This window comes from Ambystoma mexicanum, chromosome 2p (genome assembly GCF_040938575.1).
Source record: "Ambystoma mexicanum isolate Mex_15411 chromosome 2p, UKY_AmexF1_1, whole genome shotgun sequence".
NCBI lineage: Eukaryota > Metazoa > Chordata > Amphibia > Caudata > Ambystomatidae > Ambystoma > Ambystoma mexicanum.
In genome coordinates, this window is record NC_090923.1 from 104,614,818 (window position 1) to 104,640,899 (window position 26,082).

Consider the following 26,082-nt stretch of genomic DNA (forward strand, 5'->3'; position numbering starts at 1 on the left):
CAATTCAGTTACATCATCACTCTTAAGTATTTTCATATTGTTTCTGAATGTCTTCATGCATCTTCATGCATCTTCTTATGACATCATTCTACCGTTGTCAGATTTCTCTCAGCACTACATGATATCCAATGGTGCGTGCTAACATTCTTCTACACAATATCCTTCCACTCTCTCAGTGACTCGATGCAGTATAGGCATAACACATGGGTCCCCATTTAGGGCCCTTCTCCTGATGTTCCAGCATGATGGCGTTGAGAGGTACAGTAATGAAGAAGGAAAATCGGAATGTCCCTTCCCTCTGCATGGAGCCCCTAACAGGAAGAAGCACTCCTGACATAACAACAGTCAGCCATGCGAAACTGCATCCAGCCCAACTGCTCCCAACACGAGTTTGCATCACGCACGGCACCTAGATATTAGACCACACAACCCCACAATGGCACAAGCCCTCTCCAACCTAAGCAACGACAACCAATACTGAGCCAGACATGACTATATGGATCAAATCGATTAACGTTCCTACAAGCCATGCTGCAGGTCATTAGAGACTCCATGACGACATAGCCGCGTTAGACAGGAAGCACTCGTGCAGCCTGCACAATCGGGACACTCACACATCAACCCACATGAAGAACACATACGTACAGCCCTATGAGTTAGAGGACAGTGACACCCATACCATCAGCACATTTATTGTTTTTCATATAGGCTTGTTACAGCACAGGAGAAATGCAAGACGCTAGAAGAGCTTCTGTAAATGCTTGCAGATGCTACATGCTACTAACCCTATGGATGGACCAGAGCACACAGCTCAGCATCAATTAATCCAATAGGGAGACAGGCAGCAAAGGCAGAAACATGTTTTATTTCCATAAAGCTGTGCAGAAGTGGGCCTGGAAACCAGCATCCCCATCTCGAAATTGTGGCCCCCAAGCACAGAAACCTTGCAGGTTTTATCCAGTTTTATACAATGGGCCTCTTTACAAGGTTGGCGGTAGCCATGCCGGTAAAACCGGCAGGCTGCCTCCGAACTTGCACATTTTTCCGGTGCACAGAAATGAGCAATTACCGGGGTATTACAACCCTGGTGTACCCGGTAATTGCCAATTCCCGGCCGGCAGAAAATAATCTTCCCCATTCCCATTGGGAATGGGGAAGCCAGATGCACTGGCACCATTCATGAATGGTGCCGGTGCATCCGACATGGTCTGCTCACGGGTGTCGGTACGGCCGCCAGGTCAGACTTGGCGGCCGCAAAGGCACCCACGAGCAGACCTCGTAGTTTGCCAGACCGGTAACTACGGTACCGGCAAGCTCAACGGTACTGTACTTACCAGCCCAGCAAACTTGTAAGGAGGCCCAATGAACTCCTTCCATAAAGGACAGTATGATACATTTAGTCAGTTACATTACCAATCAACTTCCTAACAGTACAACCTGGGGGCATGGCTCCACAGGACCATCTGATCTCCTGGTAAGACTGCTCAGCCAACCCACGTGGCTCAGACCACCTCCTCTCCATGAGCTTTGTAGCACGTGTAATGGTACCAAAACCAGCAGTTATAAGATCACTATTCTGGTTCTCAGGCAGCTGACCTGCCTCCATGATCTGATCCGGGCTGCGTAGGTAGGGGAACCGGAGCATCGGACAGTGGCTTACTTCATCCGGGCACAGCCTTATGGGTATTTGTGCACTTTCCATCCAATCGTCATTTAGTCCTCATCACTACCCCTTGACATGTCTGTGAGTTCTACGTCTACTGCTACAATAATGACTTCTGTTCTGCCCTTTCTGTGGCTTATGTATATCCGCTGACCTAAAGAAAAATCTCACTGGCTTCCACAAATGCCTTGGATTTGGCAGCCATCTTTGTATCTACCCGAAGTCCACTGCTAGAACATTTTGCAGATTTTAAGAAGGCCTTCCTGAAAATCTCCCAGTCTCCAAATCAGGAATCTAGTGCACAAAACCAGCTGGTGGATAGCCACAAAGGCCAGCATGGCCTGGTTCAGTATATCGGCCCCTTTTGTAAATTGGCAGCTGACTCGTTATGGCAAGACATCACGCAGCCTTCATTCTTTCGATGAGGGTTAGGGGAAGAGCACAAGGATGAATCGGATTATGATCTGGAAAATAATTCCTTGCAGGTGATTCAGAGCAAAACGCAGAAGCCGGAGCAGCCACGAGAAGTCTTCAGATGTCCACCAATGTTTTCCACCACTCGTCTTCTCACTGAGTCCTTGCCTGAGCCCAGTGCTTTAAGTGGGCCGGGGCCTGCCGGGGCCGGGCCCCGCCAGTCTCCAAAAAGTGGGTCTGAGCCGGGACCCTGCCGGGGCCCCCCGGTCCCACCACGCCATGGCAGGACGCATTATCCCGCCACGGCCGCAGCCGTGACGGGAGATGCGCCCGCCAGTGTAACGTTAGGCAAGTGGACAGAAGTCCCAGCCAGCCACAGCATCGCTGAGGCTGGCTGGCACTTCTGTCAGTCACTGTAACTTCCCTGATGACCCCCCATCTGAGGGGTCATCAGGGAAGTTACAGTTCCTTTGTTTGCCCTCGCCAGGTCACTGACCCTCCGTGAACCTGCAGGCTCCATGATCTAATATGTAGATTAGATCACGGAGCCCGCGGGTTCCCAGAGGGTGAAAGACGCCTTGGGCTCTGTGATCTCTGCTCAGAGCAGCGATCACTGAGCCCGAGGTGCCTGTCTCCTTTGGCAAATCTTTATAAAAGATGCCTTGAAATGTGTACATTTCAAGCCATCTTTTATAAACGTAGAAATATTTCTAGGTTTATAAAGACCGCTTGAAACGTGCACAGTTCAAGGCATCTTTTATAAAGCTTTGTCGACAGACAAAACCACCTTGGGTTTTGTCCGTCCTCAACGCTTTATAAAAGATGGCTTGTACGTTTCAAGCCATCTTTTATGAACATAGAAATATGTTACAAATGTCTATGTTTATAAAGGTGGCTTGAAAAGTACACAAACCATAGTACGGTAAGCACACAAGTGTGCGTAACTTACTATGGTTTGTACACTTTCAAGCCACCTTTTATAAACATAGAAATATGTAACATTGCTATGTTTATAAAAGAAGGCTAGAAAAATACACAAACCATACTAGTACGCATACAAATATATAAATGCTCTACTACATTTATATATTTGTTTGCGCACCCTACTATGATTTGTGCACTTTTAGGCCACGCCCACAGCGGATGCCACGCCCCCAAACGAGGGCCCCCCTTCAATTTCTTACCCCACTTAAAGCACTGCCTGAGCCCATGCAAAGGGAGCCCTATGAGGCTTATCAGAGGTCGAAACAAAGAGGACTTGGCAGCGTAGACACTGCCGATACTGTGGTGGCTCCGGCACTTCCACAACAGCCACTGGAATTCTGAGGAAACAGATGGGTTGGCTGATAAAGAGTGTAAATGGAATCAGCAGGCCTACTTTCCCCCGACAACCTGTAACCGGATAGCACCGATACAGACTCAATATCAACGTTCTACCAGAGAAATGATTACATGCCAAAGCCAAATCCAAAGCCACACTAATTGAGGTAATTGATAGCAACCCTTTGGCTTCAGGACTAATCATGAAGCTTTCCCTTCTACTTCTTCTCCTATTCGTGCCTTCATAACGCTTCCTACCACTCTTGTAGTGGAGCTGCCTTGGCTGGTGCATCGTAACCCATATATAAACTTGTCTTCTCAAACCCGCATCTTCGTTTCTAACTTGTGTATCATTACTTGTTGCAAGGGTTATTATTGTTCCTGAATGTCTCCAGGAACCTTCTATAACTGGTCCTATTCTGCACAAGGGGTGAATGCGTATATGAATATTCATGCTTGTTATCTGGAACATCAGCCTGTCATTTCTTATTCACAGAAACATAAATCAGAATGTTTGGTAAAAAGATTTCATAGCACCTTCCTGCTCTCCCATCATGGCTCCTCGCTTTTTTTGTATCCAAGAAAGAGGGACCCTTAGACCATGCATTGATGACTGATCGTTGAATAAAATCCTCATGAATGACAAGTGCTTATTATTCCTCATCTGAGAAATGTTAGAATCTCTACAGGTCTCTTTGGTGTATACCAAGTTAAACCTCTGTTGGGCATACCATCTTCATGAATAAAAAGTAGAGATGAATGTAGGACGCCCTTTAAAACACCTTTGGGGCACTTTGAATACCAAGTTATTCCCTTCGGGGTGTGCAGTGCCCTGGTCTTCTTCCAAGTTTTCAAGGACTTCATTTGTTTGACCTCATTACACTTTCTCTCTGCCCTTTCTGGTGTCCTTCTTGTTTCCCCTGTCTCCCTGGAAGAACATGTGGTACACATCGAGGAAGCCATGTCACTTTTCCAGCACAACCATCTCCATGCTAAAGCAGAAAATATGCATGTTCCATCAGGCCCGTGTTGGCTATCTGGGCCATGTGATCCGTGGAACTGGCCTCCCTATGCATCACAGGGAAATCCAACCCATCCTGGATTGGCCTATCCCCCAGGATCTTACATCCACACACCGCTTCCTTTGTTTCACTAATTGCTACCTCCAATTCATTAACAACTATGTCCAATTATCTGTAGAAATATTCTGTCTTCTATGAGCCTTTGATTGGGATCGCAAGCTGTAGTTGCGTTCAGTGAGCTGAATACAACTTTTACCTAGGCACATATACTGCAACATCCTTAAGATACCGTTCCATTCATAGTAGAAGCCTGTGCCTCTAACTTCACTGTTGGAAATGTCCTTTTGCAACACAAAGACCCTGTTCACACAAACATTCCGTGGCCTATTTTTGCTGTAAACTATCGTTCAGTGAGCACAATTTGGCAGTCACAGATAAATAGCTACTGGCTTCAAAAAAGGAATGGTGATCACACCTGCAGAGTGAGCCTTTCCTAGTTAAAGTTCGTCCAGAGCATTGCAACCTTCAATACCTTTGCACCTTTGCAAGCAAGAACAATCACCAGGCCAGGATGGCCTACTTATTTTCTCAGTATGAATTGATTATCATATGTTTACCTGGCACAGGGAATATGCAATCGGGTGCCCCCATCACACTCCCTTGAGTCTGCAGACAGACCTGAATCTATTGAGGAACCCCTAACAGTCAAGAAACATTTCCTGGATGTGATCATGCCTTATCCCCAATGAATACAACGAGAAACCAGACTCGACCAAGAAACACCAAAGAGACACCAAAGTTGATGATGACACATCCTGTCTCTTTTTGGGATGATCTATTATTTCACCATGGCCGTATGTACATCCTCACACTTGCTCTCAGACGGTCCATCCTCTCCGGTCTTCATGACTCCCATATAGCAGGTCATTGTGGTATCAAGATCACACTGGAACTTTGATCTCATCAAGGCTGGTGGCCTGGAATGAACAGTCAGGTAACAAGTAATATGACTTCAAGTCCCTCCCGTGCCAACGTGAAATCCCTGACAATACGATCATTTGGATCCTTGTTTCTACTGCATACTATTGCCATGGACGCCATTTTGAAGCTGCGACCTTCCTGTGGTCACAGGCTGTTTGAGCAAAATGGTGCATTTTATCCCCCTGCATGTCTTGCCTACCACTAACCAAACAGCTCAAACCTTCTTGCATGAGATCTATAAGGCCTTTCGGGTAGATCCGAAAATATTATATCTGAAAGAGGGGTTGCAATTCCTCTTACATTTCTCGACCACCATCTGCAAACACCTGGGTATTCAGAAGAAACTGAATTCTGGATACCGGACCAATGGCCAAACAAAACGCATCAATAAAATGCTTGAACATTGTTTCTCAACTTAAAACAAAAACACTATTAGTACAACGTGCCAGGGTACTAATAGAAATATTAACCTCACAAGGGGGCATTACCATGGCAGGTAATGTCCCGGGCTATCGTTAAAGCCTTCTAACTGGCCCGGTAACAGCGCCCCCCCTACTTGGGTAATATTGCTTACGTATTATGCCCACCTGGCCAGACCAGCTGACTACAGCCAAATTAGCATTAAATAATACCCAGCGAGCCCAGCATTCCGCTTCCAAGGACATCCCATTACACTGCATTTACTGAATCCATCCACGCCTACTATCTCTGATGCTGGTGTCCTCAAGCCCTGTGCTGATGATTTAGTGCAAGGATACAAGAAGTCCATCACCCAGTCCTCCCCATCCTTCAGGCCACCAATACCAAACAAAAGAAACGAGAGGAGCTTGCCAGTCCCGAATATCGAGAATGCAACCATGTGTGGTTGTATACAAAGAATCTTCCCTTGCTGCCGCAGAAATTAGCACCACGCAAATTACGACCCTTTTGCGTCACCAAATAGTTTTGACTATTGGTACCCGCTGCCGGCCTGTCCATCCCGTATTCCATTTGTTGTTACTAAAATACTATCAAACTTTCCCCAAGCATCGACTGCACAGGTAGAGCCCAGCACCTATCCCAGTAGTAGATGGCCAACTGGAATACAAGCTTGAGGTGCGCTGTGATTTCAAGCTCAGGTCATGGAGTCTGGACAGTCCCATCAATTGGAAAGGGTCCATCTTGTGCACGATTTCTATCGACGATTCCTATGGAAACCTGGGGCCCCTGCTGTCTAGTGGGAGAGCAGTGTGTTCCATTTTTCCACCGGCAGCGGACACCGGGATACTGTTCGTTGTATACTCACTGTTGTTAACCTTGCTATATGCAAAACAATGGGCCTCATTACGCGGTAGGCGGTAAGGGATTACCGGCACTGGTAAGGGCACCGGTGCCAGTAATCCCTTACCGCCCTACTACGAGGTCCCTTAGTGGGTCCCTTCCATACCGCCTGGTTTTACCAGGCGTTATGGAAGGGACCCGTTGAGGGACTTCAGAGCTAATAGCGGGCCCGTTATTAGCTCCATCCCCATTCCCATTTGAGCCCTATGAGGGCTCAAATGGGAATGGGGAATGGTTCCCGGAATGGGGACTTACCGGGTCCTCCAAGGTCGGAATGACCCAGTAAGTCCCTATTCCGGGAACACGGACCCGGAATGCGGTAAGGGGGTAGCCATGGCGCTAATAGCGCCATGGCTACCGCCTACCGCGTAATGAGGCCCAATGTCCGAAGTTTCTCTCTCTGTCGCACCACTTCCTCCACGGGCACTGCCATGTTGATACGCAGGGTGCAAGTGCAGAGGAGCGCTTTCTTACCCAATGCCTACCCGCTTTTCTGCGAAAATATTTTTAGATAATACAGATTGGAACAAAACCTGTCTGCGCCATTTTGAGCTTGTTAAGAAGGAACACGGGTGCTAAATTAATTTGCTCAATGTTTTTAAACAAGGGCAAAGTTTAGATAATCTGTCCCCAGGACAGTCTTTTAACCTCTTAAGTGCCAAGGACTGGTATGCGCGTCCTTTTTGCATAGACTTACATAATAGCCTGCCACGTACAAATAAACCTTGCACACAGTTCCCTTTTAGACGAGCGCAGGGCACGAGCGAAAGGAAAACAATACCTCTCTCCAGAAGAGATGTCTGGGCCACACAAGTGAATCTATCCTGCATGTACTCGGAGTGAGTAAGGCAGAGAGGTGTGTGGATGAGGTGCACACTGTAAACTGCCCCAGCCCTCAAACCTTGTTTTAGTGCAGTTCAGCCAAATAACACGGGGTGTGTTAGGCGATCAAGTCCTAAAAATATAAGTGGGGGCGGGGGGTTCATCAGCAAACGCAATGTGATATGACGTTATCAGATATTAGCATATCAGAAGCAATGTGCACATTTCATTAAATTGGCTTTGCATAACGACCCACATTGCACAGGACACGAATGGCATGTGCCTTTCATAAAATCAACGCACATAAAACACACATACAAAACCAAGAGAGGATATTTTCTTCTAATAGTGTTTTTGAAAACGTTAAAAGGTGTGCATGAACCAATACAAATGTTTTGCCTAGAACTTGCAGTACTGAAATGGGACATTTCACCTTTAGGTGTTTGTTACTTCTCATCAGGTTATATAGTGCAGTGGTGAAGTGACCAACCAGCAAACCTCAGGTTGGCTTTAATTTATAAATTCACAGAGGACATTCAATGTTTCTCATTTTAGCTGGGAGGAGGGGGTGGACGAGTCCACCCTCTTGTCCAACCGCGTGTACCCTCGACTTGAGCCCTGGGTGTCTTACAAACAAACATTGATAATGGAAAGATTGACTCCTTTGTTTATTGTAATTAATGTTTTCATTTCAATTATTTGTGTTTGAGATTACGACTAGATAACCTGCACATTACATTCATGCCTGGGTGCTGGTGTCAGAGGTAAGTAAGTGCAGGGGTCTGCAACCTGCGGATGTTCAGAAATTTTGGACTACGACTCCCATGATCCCTCACCATTAAGTGCTAGCAGGGGCTGATGGGAATTACTTTGGGAGAGCCAAATCACACAAGACCACTAGTGTATGGATACTCTCAAAACATGCTTGGTAGGTAGGGTTAGCAGACATCTCGGTTTAGCCGGGTTGTCCCGGATTTTGGTCCTCTACGCCCTCCCCCCCGCTCCTCCCCCACACAGGCGTCCTGATTTTTTAAAATTTAATAACACGGTCCTAGTTTTGGCCACAGGGAGGGTGACCCCTAGAACAATCACAGTTGCAAAAAGAAATCTTCACAATCACCCAAAATGTAACGTTCATAAAACAAATAAACAATTTAATAGTTTCCTAATTTTACACCACATCTCTGCTATCCTTTGATGGTCTCAAGCTGCCAATCCATTCAACAGGTAGCAGCGACATCCAGTGGCAGCTGGTGAATTTTTGCAACAGGGCATAAATATTTCTTGCAGATATTCCCTAGCAACCGAGCGTAGCTAAGGAGTCTGAACCATTCAAATTGGGGTTTGGGTGGTTTCTTCCCCCAATAATTGTTTTTAAAATAATTGATTCAAATGTCACATTTTAGAGCACACTCTGTAGAAAAATTGGGTCAAAAGCCAAACAGTTTGCAATTGGCTGTGTAGTATAACTCATGAAAAAATCCAATCGATGCAAGTCACCAACAGTGCACAGGAGCATTTGTCCAACACATTTTCATGATGCCTTTGCCTACAATATGTGCCAGTATAAAACATCACGCTGGATGTGACTATACATTTCCATGCGGACTGCACAGGAATATGCTACTTTTCCCATACAAGAACGTACTCATGTATGCTTTGCGCATAATGCCGGTAATAATACTATAAGAAAACCTGCCCATGTTTGTTCTGCCAATATATGGCAGTATCCCCACATAAGAACATACTCCACTTGGCTCTACCATCACAAATGCATGCCAAAGTATGGCAACATGTCCAAAATGCCAGTCTTGCTACATAATAACACTTATCATGCTAGCTTTATCAAAGATGTCCAATATAACATGTCATGCCATAGTAAGACATTTATAGACTGGCGGCACCAAAATGTCAGTCCAGCCATGTAATAACACTTATCATGCTTGCTTGATCAAATATTCCCAATGCAAAATGTCTTGCCACTTCAAGAATAATGCTACGGATCATGCTTGCTTTATGAAAGATGCTCAATACAAAATGTCATGCCACATTAAGAAATGGCTAAACTGGTTGTATAAACATGCCAGTCTAACTACATAATAGAACTTATCATGCCATGCCATTGTAAGACTAATACCACTGACCGTGCTTGCTTTATCAAAGATGCCCAATACAAAATGTCATGCCACAGTAATAAATGGCTAGACTGGCTGCATTAAAATGCCAGTCTAGCTCCATTATAACACTTATCATGCTTGCCTTATCATTGCTTTATTATCTGTGCCCAGTAAAACATTTAAAATGCCATGCCTGCCTTTCTGCCGCACCAGCACCTTGCACTAGGACATAATCACATTAAATGTGAATGTAATTATGTGTGAGAGCGAGGCGGTGGGGGACCAAGCGACAGATGTGTGTGAGGCCCTGGGGTCCCATGGTACAGCCATGGCATTTTTTTTACTGGGAATAGATGCCCATTAGTAAATGGCTTGCCTTCCCCCTGGGCCCTCCACACCTCACATGCACAGATAATCAAATATGTGTGCATGCAAGGCAAAGTGGGTGTTAGGGGTCAGGCATGAGATTGCATGTGAGGCGCTAGGAGTCTTAGGGGACTAGACTGACAATCTTTACCTGGCATACTCAGCAAAAAAAACAAAAAATGCTATGCCTGCCACCTGGGCACCAGCACCTCACATGCACACAATCACATTGATTGTGTGCACATGAGACATTGGGAGCCCAGTAGACAGACATTTATGATGTCCAGGAAAAAAATACCATGCCTGCCCCCTGGGTCCCACAGTGCCACAAAAGGCGATTTGATTTTGGCCAGTGGGGAGGAGGGGTTGTACAACAATTGCATTTGCATTTTTAAAATGCTGTTGTACAAACTTCACCAACCCCACTCGCCAAAATTAGCTCCACGGACCAGCACAAACACACAAATACTACACAATATTCATTTCACACACAGCATGCCCTCGCCACTCGCTCATTCACACAAGCACCATCATTATACAGTCACTCATAACACAAGCATCCATACACATATTTAAAATAATTAACGTACCTTCTGCCCGGTCGGTCCTGAAGTGTGTTTCCTCCTAGCGCTCCAGCTCCGTCGTAGCAAGAACAGGAGCCAAAGTTCTGGCTCCTGCACATGTGCACAGGATTCAGTGTTGGTAAGGGAGCTCCACTCTCTGCCTATATGTGTGGAAAGGTGCAGTTGCGCCCCCTCGCACATACAGATGTGCAGTTCTCCAGTCAGCGGTTCAAGTGAACTATGCAAAAGCTCCCCAGCCTTGCAAAGCTCATTGAGCATGTGCCGCAGGAGAAAAGAACTGTCAAAGGGAAACGGCCTTTCTCTTTGACGATGCAGCAGCGTGTTTCCCTTTGACAGTTCAGCCAGCCCTGGGAAACGCAGCGAGGGGAGCACTCAGTGTTTACAGCGAGCTGGCTCCTCAGGCCTTCCATAATGGAACGAGTGGGCCGGTAGGTCGACGTCCCCTCGCCCATTATGGACGAGCTGCCCTTGGGCGCACCCATTAAATGGTTGTGCAATAGTGGGAAATGCATTTAATGTATAGCAAGGCATGTAACAGCAATAAGGGAAAAGGCTCATTTCATTTTTTATTTTTTTACATTCTTTCATTGACAGCCAAATAAGCAAAGTTTATGAGCAGGAGCAGTGCTGGAAATTGACATTATTTATTATTTACTGTGTGAACCCACCACAATGGAAGAGGTCGTGGGACGAGGGAGATGCAGTCCTACTTTTATGTTTGTGGCTCTCCTGTTTAATTATTTTTTTTATCTTGGCACCCCGGGTTTATATTATTTATATTTATTTGGGGTGCATTGTTAAGTGCCACATAAATAAGGAACTACTTCAAAGCACTATACTTTATACATCTTTATATTTCTGTTTTTGTTGTCAATGAAGGTGATGCCCTAACCGAGGAGAAGACCCTGGGGGCCAGCGTTCTTTCCGATACTCTCAGCGACCTGCTCCCCAACAGCGAGTATGCCATCACCATCTACCCCCAGTATCTGCGGCAGACTGGCGCTTCTTCCACCATCACAGGCCGGACCCGTGAGTACTGAATGTTATAATAACCTCTCCACTAACATGTCTAGGGTGAACAGATGGGCCCATGTCACCAAGTCTCCAATTCTGCACTTTCTCAAACCAATGCATTCTATGCCTTGCACACTTGGTCCACGAATGAACCTCTTGCGTATAAGGGTCCTGCATGCAGTGGTCTATCATAGGAAAGCCCAGGACTGGAAGCAGGGGACCACCCAATCATGACGATGACCGTCAAAGAACAAGTCAAGGAAATACAAAGGGTTGATTGGTGCACTACCTGGGCGGATATATTGTGATTTATGCCCATCTGCCAGAGAGCCATTTTGTCCCCCTCCTTTACTATGGGTCTAGAGTTGATCTTTTTTTTAGTTAAAATCTTTGTCCTGGTGCACTTCCCCTGGGGGATCGCTCAGCAGCCATCTTGAATTGCCTTATTTTAGCACTGGCCCTGGGCCCTGGCTCCAGGGATGGGATTCATGGTTTCCCCTCTGGATGCACTGAGCAGCCATCTTGAATTGGTTTATTTTAGCACTGGCCCTGGGCCCTGGCTCCAGGGATGGGATTCATGGTTTCCCCTCTGGAAGCACTGAGCAGCCATCTTGAATTGCCTTATTTTAGCACTGGCCCTGGGCCCTGGTTCCAGGGATGGGATTCATGATTTCCCCTGGGGTAGCGCTGAGCAGCCATCTTGAATTGGCTTATTCTAGTACTGGCCCTGTGCCCTGGCTCCTGGGATGGGATTCATGATTTCCATGGGAATACCTCAAAGCGTAAGCAATACAGTGGGAGTGAGTCTTCCACCATAGTCTTAAGGACGTATTCCTCTTTTGAAACGATGAAGGTGAGGAAAGGTATGACTCATGAGACAACCACATATGTTACATTGGCCCTCTTTACGACCCTGGCGGTAAGTGAAAAAGATGCCGGTAAAGGATAACCGGCATCGCTTACCGCTAGGTCCTATTATGATCTGAGGAAGTGCAATTAGCGGCACCGTAGTAAACGGTGTCGCTAACAGCACCAAGGGCGCGGGCACGCGACCCCCCATGCCGTAAATAGCGGTATGGCGCAAATTGGGGAACATCATGAGTCGAGCGGACATGCTCATAACGCCCTTGCAAAGGCCGTAAAGTACCTTACCGCCATGGTGCTACCGCCGTCGCGGACCACCCATAAATGGCCATGTGCAGTGTTCCCAGCTGTCACAGGTGCACACAATCAGCACAGGTGGAGGCAATACAGACTGGCCAAGTACAAAAGGACACCCCACCCCTTCCCACACTCCACAATGATTCCAATACGACTAGCAATGTTGGGGCTGGAGGACCTGATTGCAATGGAAGCGCTACAGCAACAACAACTACTACTACAACAGGCAGCACACAGGAGACGCAGGAGGAGAAGGAGGGCAAGGCAGGGCCAGCAAGCCCCACCAGCACAGCCAGTGCTACCACGCAGGCAGCCCCCAATCCCACGCATCAGAGCCAGTCCATTCAACCTCACTGCTGAGCAGATCCACACCCTGTACCGTTTGGACCGGGACACCATCACCACCATCGTGGACAGGATACACAACAACATCGTCAGCATGATAGAAACACCCACCTTCATCCCCCCCTACTGAAGGTAGTGTACGTGCTCCACTTCCTGGCCACAGGCACCTACCAGTATACAGTGGGGCACTTGCATGGCATTTCACAACCATTATTCTCACGTACGCTCAACCAAGTGCTCAATGCCCTCCTCAAGCACACAGACGACTACATTACCTTACCACGGACTGCCCATGAGATGGCAAACACCAAAGTGGGTTTCCATGCACTGGCCGGCATACCTGGCTGCATTGGTGCCATCGACTGCATCCATGTGGAATTGTTGGTCCCACATGCCATGCAGGTAGCGTACTGCAACCGTAAGCAATACCACTCAATCAACGTACAAATGGTATGTGACTCAAACAAGATCATCACACATCGTTGTGCCCGATACCCCGGATCAACCCATGATTCAATGGTCCTGTGGAACTCCACAATGCCACGCTACATGGAGCGACATGCAGGGCCGAGATCCTGGCTACTTGGTGAGTCTCATGTCATGGCCATGGAATTGTGAAGTGGATAGGTGATTGACGTACCAATGCATGCTTTACCTGGCTGCCGGGGGGGATGCATACTTCATCTGGCTGACAGGGGGGGAGGATGCATACTTCATCTGGCTGACAGGGGGGGGAGGATGCATACTTCATCTGGCTGACAGGGGGGGGGATGCATACTTCATGTGGCTGCGAGTAGCAGAGGTAATGGAGCCAGCTCACACCCTAAAGCAGTCCAGACTTTAGCTGACACCTGACCACATAATGCCAGATGTAGGCAGCCCCACCATGTGAATGAAGATGTGTCCCAACCATGACCCAACCAAATGCATGTGCACTGTACAAAATCAGACCGCATCCACCTCAAAGAAATGCACCTACATGCAATGACTTCAGCCAATACACGGCACCAAACACCATCAACTGGAAGGGCAGTCCATCATGACTGTACACAAAGGAGCCACATGACGGACATGAACATCCAAACACCAATACATGGACACAGAGGCCCAAATGAATTGCATAACAACATTTGAAGTGCTCAGTGAGGTCATCATGAGGCTGACAGCAATGGTGCCATGATGAGAGCATTGATAACACATGGACATCGGTCAGATCACCAAAACAACCGCTATGTACTAACACAGTGAATGGGCACTCATAAGGTACTGGACCCCCCTGCATACAGTGGTTGAAGGCATGCAAAACAGTCCATAAGAGGAATACACATATAGCGGTCACATCGTGTGACTCCATTCGTGCATGGAAATGGGGCTCAAAGTAAGAGATGAATGCATGCCATGGTGTCACGTCATGATTTGAAATCTGATGTCATGACTGACACATACATTGTTGCCCACATACAGGTGATGCAGGCTATCCCTTGAGGAGGTGGCTCCTTACCCCAGTCCGGAACCCACAGAACCGGCACAAGGAGGACTTTAATCGTGCACATATGGGAACCCGTGTGGTGATTGAGCAGACATTTGGCCTCTTGAAGGCACGGTTTCGCTGCCTCAGCAGGTCTGGTGGGGCACTCCTGTACCGCCATGAGAAGGTGGCAAAGATCGTCATGGCATGTGTAATGCTACACAATATGTGCATCAGACGGAATGTGCCCCTGCCCCCTGACGCTGAACTGCAACCACCTGACGATGAGGATGAGGAGGGTGGGGATGGGGCAGCACCTCAGGGAGGAAGCGATGCACAGGAGGGACGTGCCATGCGTCAGACTCTCATTAACCAATGCTTCTAGCACACATGGACGGTGGGTGTCACATGGAGATGGCACTTGGGGCACTGTGTGTGTCTGGGACATGCACACTGTGGACTGTTCAGCAATAAAGCACACGTACACAATGAGCAATGTCCACACATGTGATTTATGCATAACCAAAAAGTGTATTGAAATTGTGATTTGAATGAACGCACCCCATCCCCCTCCCCCCTTAAGTCCCCAACACACCCCATTCCCCCTCCCCCCTCAAGTACCCAACACCCCCTAACCCCCCTCCCCCTCAAGTCCCCAACACACCCATCCCCTCTCCCCCCTCAAGTCCCCAACACACCCATCCCCCGTCCCCCTCAAGTCCCCAAAACACCCCATCCCCCCTCCCCCCTCAACTTCCACCAAAAGTGTGTGGTGTAACGCTCACCTGCTTCCCACGGGGGCGCTGGTCTAGTCTGGATTGCAGTGGCCTCTTCTAGCGTGATGCGCAGGACCCGGAACACCGATTGGACAGGACCTCCAAATCGTGCTTGTCTGGCCCATAGGAATATCCTTCTTATGGTTTGGAAGGATGAACTCTCCATCCTGCTTCTGGTGCAGGGGCGTGTGTTCGTCCAGTTACTTCACTGGTTTTCAGAATAGCGCTGGCAAAATCCACTTCACTTTCCTGAGCGATGTGCCGTACGTATGAAAGTTCAAAGTTCAAGTGAGGCCCCCTTTATGTTGTCTTTCTAACCTGTTATCTGTCCTTTATTTCAGGTGCAGAATGAAGGCGATGCGTCGAGGGGTTAAACTGCCGAGGTGAGTAGTGATGAGGGCGATCCCTCTAAATGTCCTTATCATTCCCCAGAAATGTCTCTTGTCCTTTCCCCATAGGGGCCGGGGTACGGTACCTGCCAACGGGGCGGCGCCGACCCGAAATGTGGAAGAAAAGCCGGTAAGTATTATGGCTGTTAATCAGGCTTTCCTTCTGTGTTCCTTCTGCTCACCTTTTGTTTCTTCCTCTCTCCCCTAGGTGCAGAGATGGGGCGTCCGATGCTGACAGCTGCGATGGAGCCGGGAGATGTCTCGAGGACAGGTGAGTGAAGCGTGGTGCTGCAGGGAGCAACGCGATGCTTTTAAATGGAAGTCTTTCTTCAGGGATGCTGGCGAGAAGATTCCGGTTGCAGGTAAGAAGTTTGAAATAGTCCTTGGTTTTCACCTTTCTCTTCTCTTCCTTCCTTGCAGGTCTTCCAGGTTCGAGGCGGGCGTGGCTGGAGTCCAGGAGCAGGAGCAGACACGGTGAGCGTTAAGCTGCAGGAAGCAGAACAACGCGAAGCATGAGCTGCTGTCTGGGCGTGGCTTAAATAGCCTCCAAAGAAGTCCCAGGTATGTATCCTTACCCAACTAGGTATGTATCCTTCCCTGGCCACGCCCGAGTGAAAAAATAGTCCCTATGAAAAAAGAGTCCCTTTCAGGTCTCAGGGAGGCCTGAAGCGTGCAGCATGGTCTGCATCAGGTAAGTGCACAAAACACCTCCCTTTATGAGCCTGGCGCCAAAGGCGCCAGGACTGAGTCCAAAGAGCCCCTATAAGGGGCCGCTGGGCTTTTACCCGAGGGCATGATGCCTGCTTCCGGGGGTGCTGGGCCTGGCCTGGTGCTCCGGGGATAGGCATCATGACATCACTCCCCCCCCAAGGCCCCTCCAAAGGTCGTTCCTTCTGGAGGTTTCGGTTTGTTTGGGAAATTCCGATGGAACCTTTTTACCAGCCGAGGTGCATGTACGTGATCACTGGGTTCCCAAGACCTTTCCTGAGGCCCGTACCCTTTCCAATCAATTAGAAAGAAAAGTTTTGATTTTGAGATCTTAGAATCCAAAATGTTCTTCACCTCGAATTCATGCTCCCCATCTATCTGAATCGGATCTGGTGGCTTTGTTAATCTGGTTCCTGGGTGCACTGGTTTCAAAAGTGACACATGAAAAACGGGGTGAATCCGCATGTTAGCTGGTAGATCGAGCTTGACTGCCACTGGGTTGATTATAGCTTTGATCGAGTAAGGGCCTAAATACCTTGGATTAAAAGTTCGAGGACCCTTGAGTGATAGGTGTTTGGTAGCCAACCATACTTGATCCCCTATTTGGTATGGAGGCGCCTCTCTTCGATGCAGATCCGCATTCTTTTTGTATTTCCCTTTCGCATGTTGCAAATGTGCAGTTGCATCCTTGAAGGCTTGAGTAATCGTAGAATGCAAATGGTCCACTGCGGGCATTTCAAGGCTCAGAGGTGAGTCCAAGTCTGAAGTACGAGGGTGATGTCCATATAGGGTATAAAAGGGGCTCTGACCAGTTCCAGAGTGTATCGAGTTATTGTATGCATATTCTGCCACCCATAAAATGTCCTTCCAATTACCCTCCGATTGGTGCAACATACATCGTAGATATTGTTCAAGGGTCTAGTTCGTTCTCTCCGTCTGACCATCGGTCTGTGGGTGGTGGCTGGTCGAGAGTCTTACGTCGATTTGTGCCAGTTGACAACACTTTTTCCAAAAATGAGAAATAAACTGGCTTCCCCGATCGGAGACTAGTATGGACGGGAATCCATGCAAACGGATGATATTTTCGAGGAATTCTTTGGCAAGAACAAAGGCTGAAGGTAATCCTTTCAACGGAATAAAGTGGGCCATTTTGGAAAATAAATCCACCACGACCAGAATAGTATTGTAACCATTACAAGAGGGCAGGTCCGTGATAAAATCTAGCGACAGGGTGTGCCAAGGTGCTGGTGGAATGTCTAAGGGCTGAAGAAGACCGGCGTTTCTTGTCTTTTGACCTTTGTTTTGGGCACAAACTCCACAGGACATCACGAAAGATTTAATATCCTTTCGCCAGGAAGGCCACCAGAATTGTCGTTTAACCTTTTCCTCTGTTTTGGCAATGCCAGGATGTCCTTCCATCAGGGTATCATGATGACGGGAAATAACCAGTTCTTGCAATTCCTTTTCTGGCAAAAATAAGCGTCCTTGGAAGTAAGGTAAGCCATCCTTGACTGAAAAGTTAGACCCCCTTTTGATCCAATCCTGCAAGGCTGAAGAGTCCAGGAATTGTTTCACTCGTGCTTGAATGTCTTCAAGGGTTTGTAAAGTGGTTATCCCCAAAATTCTTTGTTCGGGAATTATCGGCACAGGTTCTGAGTTTGTGTCTATTTCTTCCATTCCAATTCGGGATAGAGCGTCCACCTTACCATTCTTATAGCCGGGGCGGTAGGTGATTACAAAATCGAACTCAGCAAAGAACAAAGCCCATCGGAGCTGTCGAGACGATTGAGCCTTGGCAGTTTTTAAATATTGTAAATTTCGGTGATCAGTGATCACGGTGATGGTATGCCGGGCGCGAGGAGATAATGCCGCCAAGCCTTGAAGGCGGACTTAATGGCTAATAGTTCCTTATCGGTGATCGCATAATTTATCTCCGGCGGCGAGAACTTTCTGGACCAAAATGCTACGGGGTGCAGTTGGTTGGTTTCAGGGCCTCTCTGAGACAGGACAGCTCCCATGGCTAAGCTGGACGCGTCGGTTTCGACTATATATGGGAGATCGGGACGCGGGTGCTTCAAAATAGGTGCGGACGTGAACTTAGCTTTCAACTCCTGAAAGGCCTGTTCGGCTTCCTCGGTCCATTCAAAACGTTTATTTTTTCGCAAGAGTGCAGTGATGGGTTGCACCACACGTGAAAACTCCGGGATAAACCTGCGATAAAAGTTGGCAAAACCAAGCATGCTTTGGACACCTTTCACCGAACTAGGTGATGGCCATTTGAGGATGGCATCCACTTTCCGTGAATCCATTCGGACCCCTTTAGGTGTCAGGATGAATCCGAGAAACTCAACCTCGGTGGTATGGAAAACACATTTTTCCAGCTTGGCAAACAGTTTGTGCTGGCGCAGTTTCTCTAGGACGGCCCTGACATGCTTTCTGTGATCAGATTCCGAAGAGGAGTACACAAGAATGTCATCGATATACACGACAATACAGACATCGATGAGTTCCCGAAGGACATCGTTCATTAAGAATTGGAAGGCTGCAGGCGCGTTGCACAACCCGAAAGGCATTACCTGGTATTCGAATAGTCCATATTTTGTACGGAAGGCCGTTTTCCATTCGTCGCCTTCTTTTACTCGTACCAGATGATAAGCCCCCCGGAGATCTAACTTGGTGTATACGCAAGCGTCCTTCACCTGGTCAAGGAGTTCAGGAATCAGAGGCAGAGGGTAACGATTTTTAACAGTTATCTGGTTCAATGCGCGGTAATCGATACAAGTTCTAAGGTCGCCTTCTGTTTTAGGCACGAAGAACAAAGCTGAGAATGCCGGGGACTTTGACGGGCGAATGAAACCATTGGCGAGGTATTGATCTAAATATTGTCTCAAATGCAGATTCTCTGGTTCAGTAAGGGCGTAAATCCTGCTACAAGGGGGTTGTGCACCGGGCACCAGATCGATTTGGCAATCGTACGATCTGTGGGTAGGTAACGTGTTGGCCTGTTCCTTTTGGAAGACGTCCTGAAAGTCTTGGTACTTTGGAGGTAGTTGCACGGGGACAAAGGTTACTGATGCTAGATTAATCTTTGGATTTTCTGGGTAGCAGGTTTGTGCACAATCCGGGAAGGTTATTCTCTTCGCTCGCCAATCAATTCGAGGATTATGTGTCTCTAACCAAGGGATTCCGAGAATAAGCTGAAACTGTGGAGCCTTGATTACATCAAACACAACTGCCTCCCGATGGCCATCCGGACCTAGAAGTGTCACCTCAGCTGTGGAATGTGTTACCGGTCCAGAGGCAATTTCGGTTCCATCTACTGTGGTGATGACATCTTTGTTGGTTTTAGGACGCAGAGGGGGGTTTATCCTAGAGACCAATTCTCGATCCACATAGTTTCCTATAGCCCCGCTATCGATGTATGCATTTATAGCATGAAACCGGTTAGGCTGTTCCGGATCTACGAAGACCATTGGCACAATGAAATGCGAGGTCTGAGAGTTAGTTTTCAAGCTCGGCAAGCGGACCCCTACGCTTGCCGGGCGTGGTCGTTTCCCGATACAGAGTTTCCATGGATTTTATCAGCGGCTCCTACCACCTTCTTGGGCGGCTTAACCGGGCAATCTCGTAGAAAGTGTCCAGAGGACCCACAATAAAGGCATAATTGCATCTGTCGTCTTCTTTCCCGTTCTTTTTGAGTTAGGGGTCCTTTAACACCTCCGATTTGCATAGGCTGCGAGGCATCAGCCCCCTTGGGGTTAGCGTGGGTATTGGCCAACACCCGGGTTTCAAACTTGGACCGATCTGCTTTTCTGTTTTGCAGCCTGTGATCCAATTGTACCACTAAGTCTATATATTCAGTGCATTCTTGGGGCGGATTTACAACTTGTGCCAGGACATCTTTAAGTTCTCCGCGTAGACCTCCATAGAATAACGTGATTCTTTTATCCTCTGGCCAACCAGTTTCCACAATTAGTCTATTGAAGGTTGCAATGTAGGATAGAAGGTCTTGATTGCCCTGTCGCAGAGATAGAAGTTCGTCATCCAGAGCCTGTCCCTGGGAGTGTTGAGCAAATAACCTTTCCATGCTTGTTTGAAATCCTTGAAAATCACGAAGAATCGGGTCATCTTGAGTTACCAGTGGGACTGACCAATCGGCAGCACAGCCGCTGAGATATGACAACACAAAGGCTACCTTGGTCTGATCATTAGGGAAGGCCCCAGGTCTGCATAGGAAGTGCAAACGACACTGATTCATGAATACGGCAAATTGTTTGGGGTCCCCAGCAAAGTGTTCAGGTGGGGCCAGCGGCATGTTTCCAGGTAGATTAATCTGCACCGGGTTACTGGAAACCACAGGAGCGGGGTTCCCCCCGGAACCGGGTAAAGGAGTTTGTCCAGCTTGACCTTGCAAAAGCTGTCTAGCCAGGTCATCAGCTCTATCCTTTATTACAATCACTTCCCTCCTGAGGGCACTAGTCTCTTGATGAGCGGCGTGTACTTCGGCCCGTAATTCCCCCAGTAATTGGGCCAACTGGTCAGTTTCGGAAGTTTCCATAGCGCCTGGGTGGGAATTTGTAGGAAGGCATCGCGTTCTGTAACGCTCACCTGGTTCCCACGGGGGCACTGGTCTAGTCTGGATTGCTGTGGCCTCTTCTAGAGTGATGCGCAGGACCCGGAACACCGATTGGACAGGACCTCCAAATCGTGCTTGCCTGGCCCGTAGGAATATCCTTCTTATGGTTTGTAAGGATGAACTCTCCATCCTGCTTCTGGTGCAGGGGCGTGTGTTCGTCCAGTTACTTCACTGGTTTTCAGAATGGCGCTGGCAAAATCCACTTGACTTTCCTGAGCGATGTGCCGTAAGTATGAAAGTTCAAAGTTCAAGTGAGGCCCCCTTTATGTTGTCTTTCTAACCTGTGATCTGTCCTTTATTTCAGGTGCAGAATGAAGGCGATGCGTCGAAGGGTTAAACTGCCGAGGCGAATAGTGATGAGGGCGATCCCTCTAAATGTCCTTATCATTCCCCAGAAATGTCTCTTGTCCTTTCCCCATAGGGGCCGGGGTACAGTACCTGCCAACGGGCCGGCGCCGACCCGAAATGTGGAAGAAAAGCCGGTAAGTATTATGGCTGTTAATCAGGCTTTCCTTCTGTGTTCCTTCTGCTCACCTTTTGTTTCTTCCTCTCTCCCCTAGGTGCAGAGATGTGGCGTCCGATGCTGACAGCCGCGATGGAGCCGGGAGATGTCTCGAGGACAGGTGAGTGAAGCGTGGCGCTGCAGCGAGCAACGCGATGCTTTTAAATGGAAGTCTTTCTTCAGGGATGCTGGCGAGAAGATTCCGGTTGCAGGTAAGAAGTTTGAAATAGTCCTTGGTTTTCACCTTTCTCTTCTCTTCCTTCCTTGCAGGTCTTCCAGGTTCGAGGCGGGCGTGGCTGGAGTCCAGGAGCAGGAGCAGAGCGTTAAGCTGCAGGAAGCAGAACAACGCGAAGCATGAGCTGCTGTCTGGGCGTGGCTTAAATAGCCTCCAAAGAAGTCCCAGGTATGTATCCTTACCCAACTAGGTATGTATCCTTCCCTGGCCACGCCCGAGTGAAAAAATAGTCCCTATGAAAAAATAGTCCCTTTCAGGTCTCAGGGAGGCCTGAAGCGTGCAGCATGGTCTGCATCAGGTAAGTGCACAAAACACCTCCCTTTATGAGCCTGGCGCCTATGGCGCCAGGACTGATGTCCAACATGAGCCTGGCGCCAAAGGCGCCAGGACTGAGTCCAAAGAGCCCCTATAAGGGGCCGCTGGGCTTTTACCCGAGGGCATGATGCCTGCTTCCGGGGGTGCTGGGCCTGGCCTGGTGCTCCGGGGGTAGGCATCATGACATGTGGATGCATCATGTGGGATTGTCTCACTGGGCGGACTCTTTTGCCCCCCCTCTCCCTGCACCCGGGGCACCCCTGCCTGTACTCCGCAGGTTCCTGGCAGATCTGCGGACGGGGCTGGATGGGGCAGAACTGGCAGCCGAGGAGGTACTTGGCCCCTCACAAGGACGCATGTCCCTCAGAACCTGAACAAAGTCTGTGAGCACGTGCCGCACCGCGACTAATTCAGTACATATGTCCTTGGTTGAGGATTACCGCCTTCACTGTATCAGCACATTTTTGCATTTCGGCCCTAGCACTCCCACATTCGGCCACATGCTGGTTCATCAGTGAGGACAGTTGTTGCCGCTGGATTATCTGTTCCATTGATTCTTGGTTTCTCTGGGCCAACGAGGATGCCAGTGGCGTGTCGAATGTGCTGCTCCCCTCTTGCACAATTTCAACTGGGGATGGAGTGGCTGGCCAAGAGTTATCAGGGGATTGACCCTGTATGGCTTCATCATGCAGGCTGCATGGCGACAGGTAGGGGGAATGAAGGTGGCCAGTGGGCGGACCTACAAATACATCTGCATTCCCTGCATCATCGTCCGAGCCACCTGTGGTGGCAGCAGTCTCGCCCATTGTGCTGCTTCCGGCAAAACCAGTGCCTTCGGTGGGCAACACCTGCTGGGTGTCTGATGATGGTGCAACCATGGTGCTTGGCCTGGTGGACATCTGTGCCCCGGCCTGTGTTGTCACCGATGATTTTAGCTGATGAGGGATTTTGTGTTTTACAGCAGAGGTGGAGGGTTGCTGTGTGGGGACATCGGGCCTGGCTTCCTTTGCAGGTGTGGTGGCAGTGTCTTCATCGTCACTGTCCGAATGAGAGCCTGTGGTGGAGCAAAGGGGGGAAAGGGTTAGTGATGCCTCTGTGGACCTTGAGCAGGCATTGTGATGGCTGCATTCAATTTGATTTCTACATGTTGCACGTTGGAGGCAGTGACATAATTGTAGGTGGTATAAGCATGGAGGCATGTGTGTGGCTACGGGAAGGGTGTACATACTGCATGTGTACAAGGTGGAGGTCAGAACGGCCAGTTGGCAGTATTGTGCAGATGTGTTGTGTTAACCCTGTCAGGCTTCATTGCAATTCCCATCAAAGTGGACTTCAGTCACTTTGGCATGGCTGGATTTGAGGCACCTACCTGCGTCACATGAGGTCGGGGCTCCTCTCTCCATGTCTCTGACCCCCTCGATGCTTTTGGTGCCAATGAGTGCGGCACATGTCTCCTCCCATGGCTGCATTTTTATTGGGGACTGTGCTCCTCCACCAGTTTCCATGGCCAGGTTCCTGTTGGCAGAAAGAATGCTCCTTAGGCGGAGCCGTAGGTCATCCCATCTCTTCCTGCACTGTCGTGCATTGCAGGGTGTAGCGCCAACTGCACTTACCCTCTGTGCAACCATGGCCCATATTGCCTTCTTACGGGCTATTGCTGGCCTTGTCATCTCAGTGGAGAACACCACATCTGCGTGTTCCTGAAGTGTGTCGTCCAACATGTTCAGAAGGATTGAGGTAGAGGAAGGTTTGCCGAGGTTGTGGGGGTCAGGTGTCCACTGGTTGCGGCAGATGGCAATGTATTGTGTTTTTGAAGATGGCCGCCGTGCTCTTTCCCGTTCCTGTGCATTGACGCAACTTCCGGATCCGCTTATTTGGCGGTGAACGTTGATATCGATGGCTGAGGTGGCGGACATGCTATTTGCATGGCATAAGATGCCGGTAAGTGGTGTTTTTAGTGCCTTACCGCCATGGCGGTTGTTACATTACCGGCATGGCGCAATGCTCGTGCCCGAGAGGTCGTAATGTGCCCCTTTTAGCGTATATGGCCAGCACGGACACGTTGATTGCGCCATGCCGGTAATGTCCGCAAATTACCGCCAGGGTCGTAATGAGGGCCATTGTCTTATAAGGACTAGGAAGGGAGATTCCAATAGGTTCCATCACAGGACCTCACAAGAAGTCCCTGCACTTTAATGGTATATGGAGATGGGCTGGAACTTCAAAGGTTACATAAGGCTCGTGTGTGGGCGTTATAGGTTCACGGGTACTTATATGCATGAAGGATCATGCTGGTAATTGCAATTTTTTTAATCCTTGCTCGTAGTGTTCTAAAAAATATATGAGCACTAACACCCAAGAGCAGGTCATGGCTTTTGCAGCCAGTGAGTGGTCAATTGTGGTGGTGGGCATGGGTTGGCTCATCGAGCGGCCCACAACAAATCTCTATTGTATTTTACCCCAGCAATCACACGCTGGTGGTGGCAGAGTGTATTGCTATTTGATTAATTAATTCTTATTGATTTATTGATTTTTTTTGCCTGATGTATTTTTTCTTTTTAGGGAAAATATCACAAAAAACACTCACCAAATTTCTTTCATTTTTGTAGGACTGTGGTTTGACTGACAACCTAAGATGGAACTTTCAATATTAGAACTATAATGCACAATTTCTGAAATCTCTAAAAACAGATATTTCATGGAAGTGATTAAAACTTTGAACAAGATTTAAGATTAAAAAGCCTTGAAGTTCAGTAAAGATGATCTGAAAATATAAATGGTTTAAATTGCTAAAACAATGCATCATAAACACAAAAGATTACAATACCGAACAAGGGAAATGCCACATTAACATAATTCAAGTTTCAACTTCTGGGAATCAGGAAAATGACACCAAAAGGGCGATGTCCAAGTTGAACCATTGTAAACCCATCAATCAGAATGAATGAAGCAAACAGCGGTATACTCTGCCACCACCTGTGTGTGATTGCCTGGGTGCAAAAACACACAGACTTTGGTGGGCCGCCGATGACCAAGCAATGGCCACCACCAAAATTTAAAAATCAATAACGCTATTGTGATGACAAAAGTCCCCTGAAGAAGTTCCCATATCAAAAACTACCTGTCAAGAGGGAACGAAACATGTTGGGGTATGAGCTTTAAGTGCTACTAGATTAGCTTGATATGAATGGACTACAACCATATATAAGCCACATTGCAGTGGTCTTTATATAATATAAACTGTATAAAGAGAAGCAATCATACCACACACAATATTGTGTTATATTCAAAATCTGTTCAAATTTTTGTAAAAACATTTGATTATTAATTGAGTTTGTCACTTTATTGGGATGCACATATCACTTTGTTTGATTAATACATATATGTTTTATTTTTTAATATATTGTTTGTGAATACAAATTCCTTTTTGTATGATATTCTGGTTTCTGCCTTTTGTTGATAAAATCAACAACCTATCTGATCTGATTAAGTAAGACTTGTTGTTCATTAGTATTCTATAGTAGTACAACATCACGTTATATACTTGTAGAAAACTGCTGCATTGTTTGCTCAAGTGGGTCCACTAAGTTTATATGACCACCACAAATGACCACTGGCTGTAAAAGGTGTGAACTGTTCTTGGGTGTCAGCGCCCATATCTTCTTTTACAGCACTATGAGCAAGGCTATAAAATGCAATTACTTACTTGATCCTGGATGCACATAAGTGCACGTACACCTGCGTTACCATGAACCATGAACCTATAAACCCCTAACTCCAAAAAGCACCCTTTAAAGTGGCAGCCCTTCTCCATGCACCCTTGCATGCAAGATCTGCACCAGACTTAAATCCAAATCCGCTCAGTAGAGGGAAATGCGCATGTTGCACAGCACTGAGCTCCGAAGCCTCTGCCTTCAAACAGGC

At 47.9% G+C, this 26,082-nt stretch overlaps 1 protein-coding gene across 1 annotated transcript in view; it reads left to right on the forward strand.

Annotated features, from left to right (window-relative positions):
• COL7A1 (collagen type VII alpha 1 chain) overlaps window positions 1-26,082 on the forward strand; it is a 782,081-nt gene that overhangs the window by 212,262 nt on the left and 543,737 nt on the right. Inside the window, exon 10 of the mRNA XM_069646196.1 lies at window positions 11,489-11,638. Coding sequence (XP_069502297.1) covers window positions 11,489-11,638 — 150 coding nt within the window. The remainder of the gene's footprint in view (window positions 1-11,488; window positions 11,639-26,082) is intronic.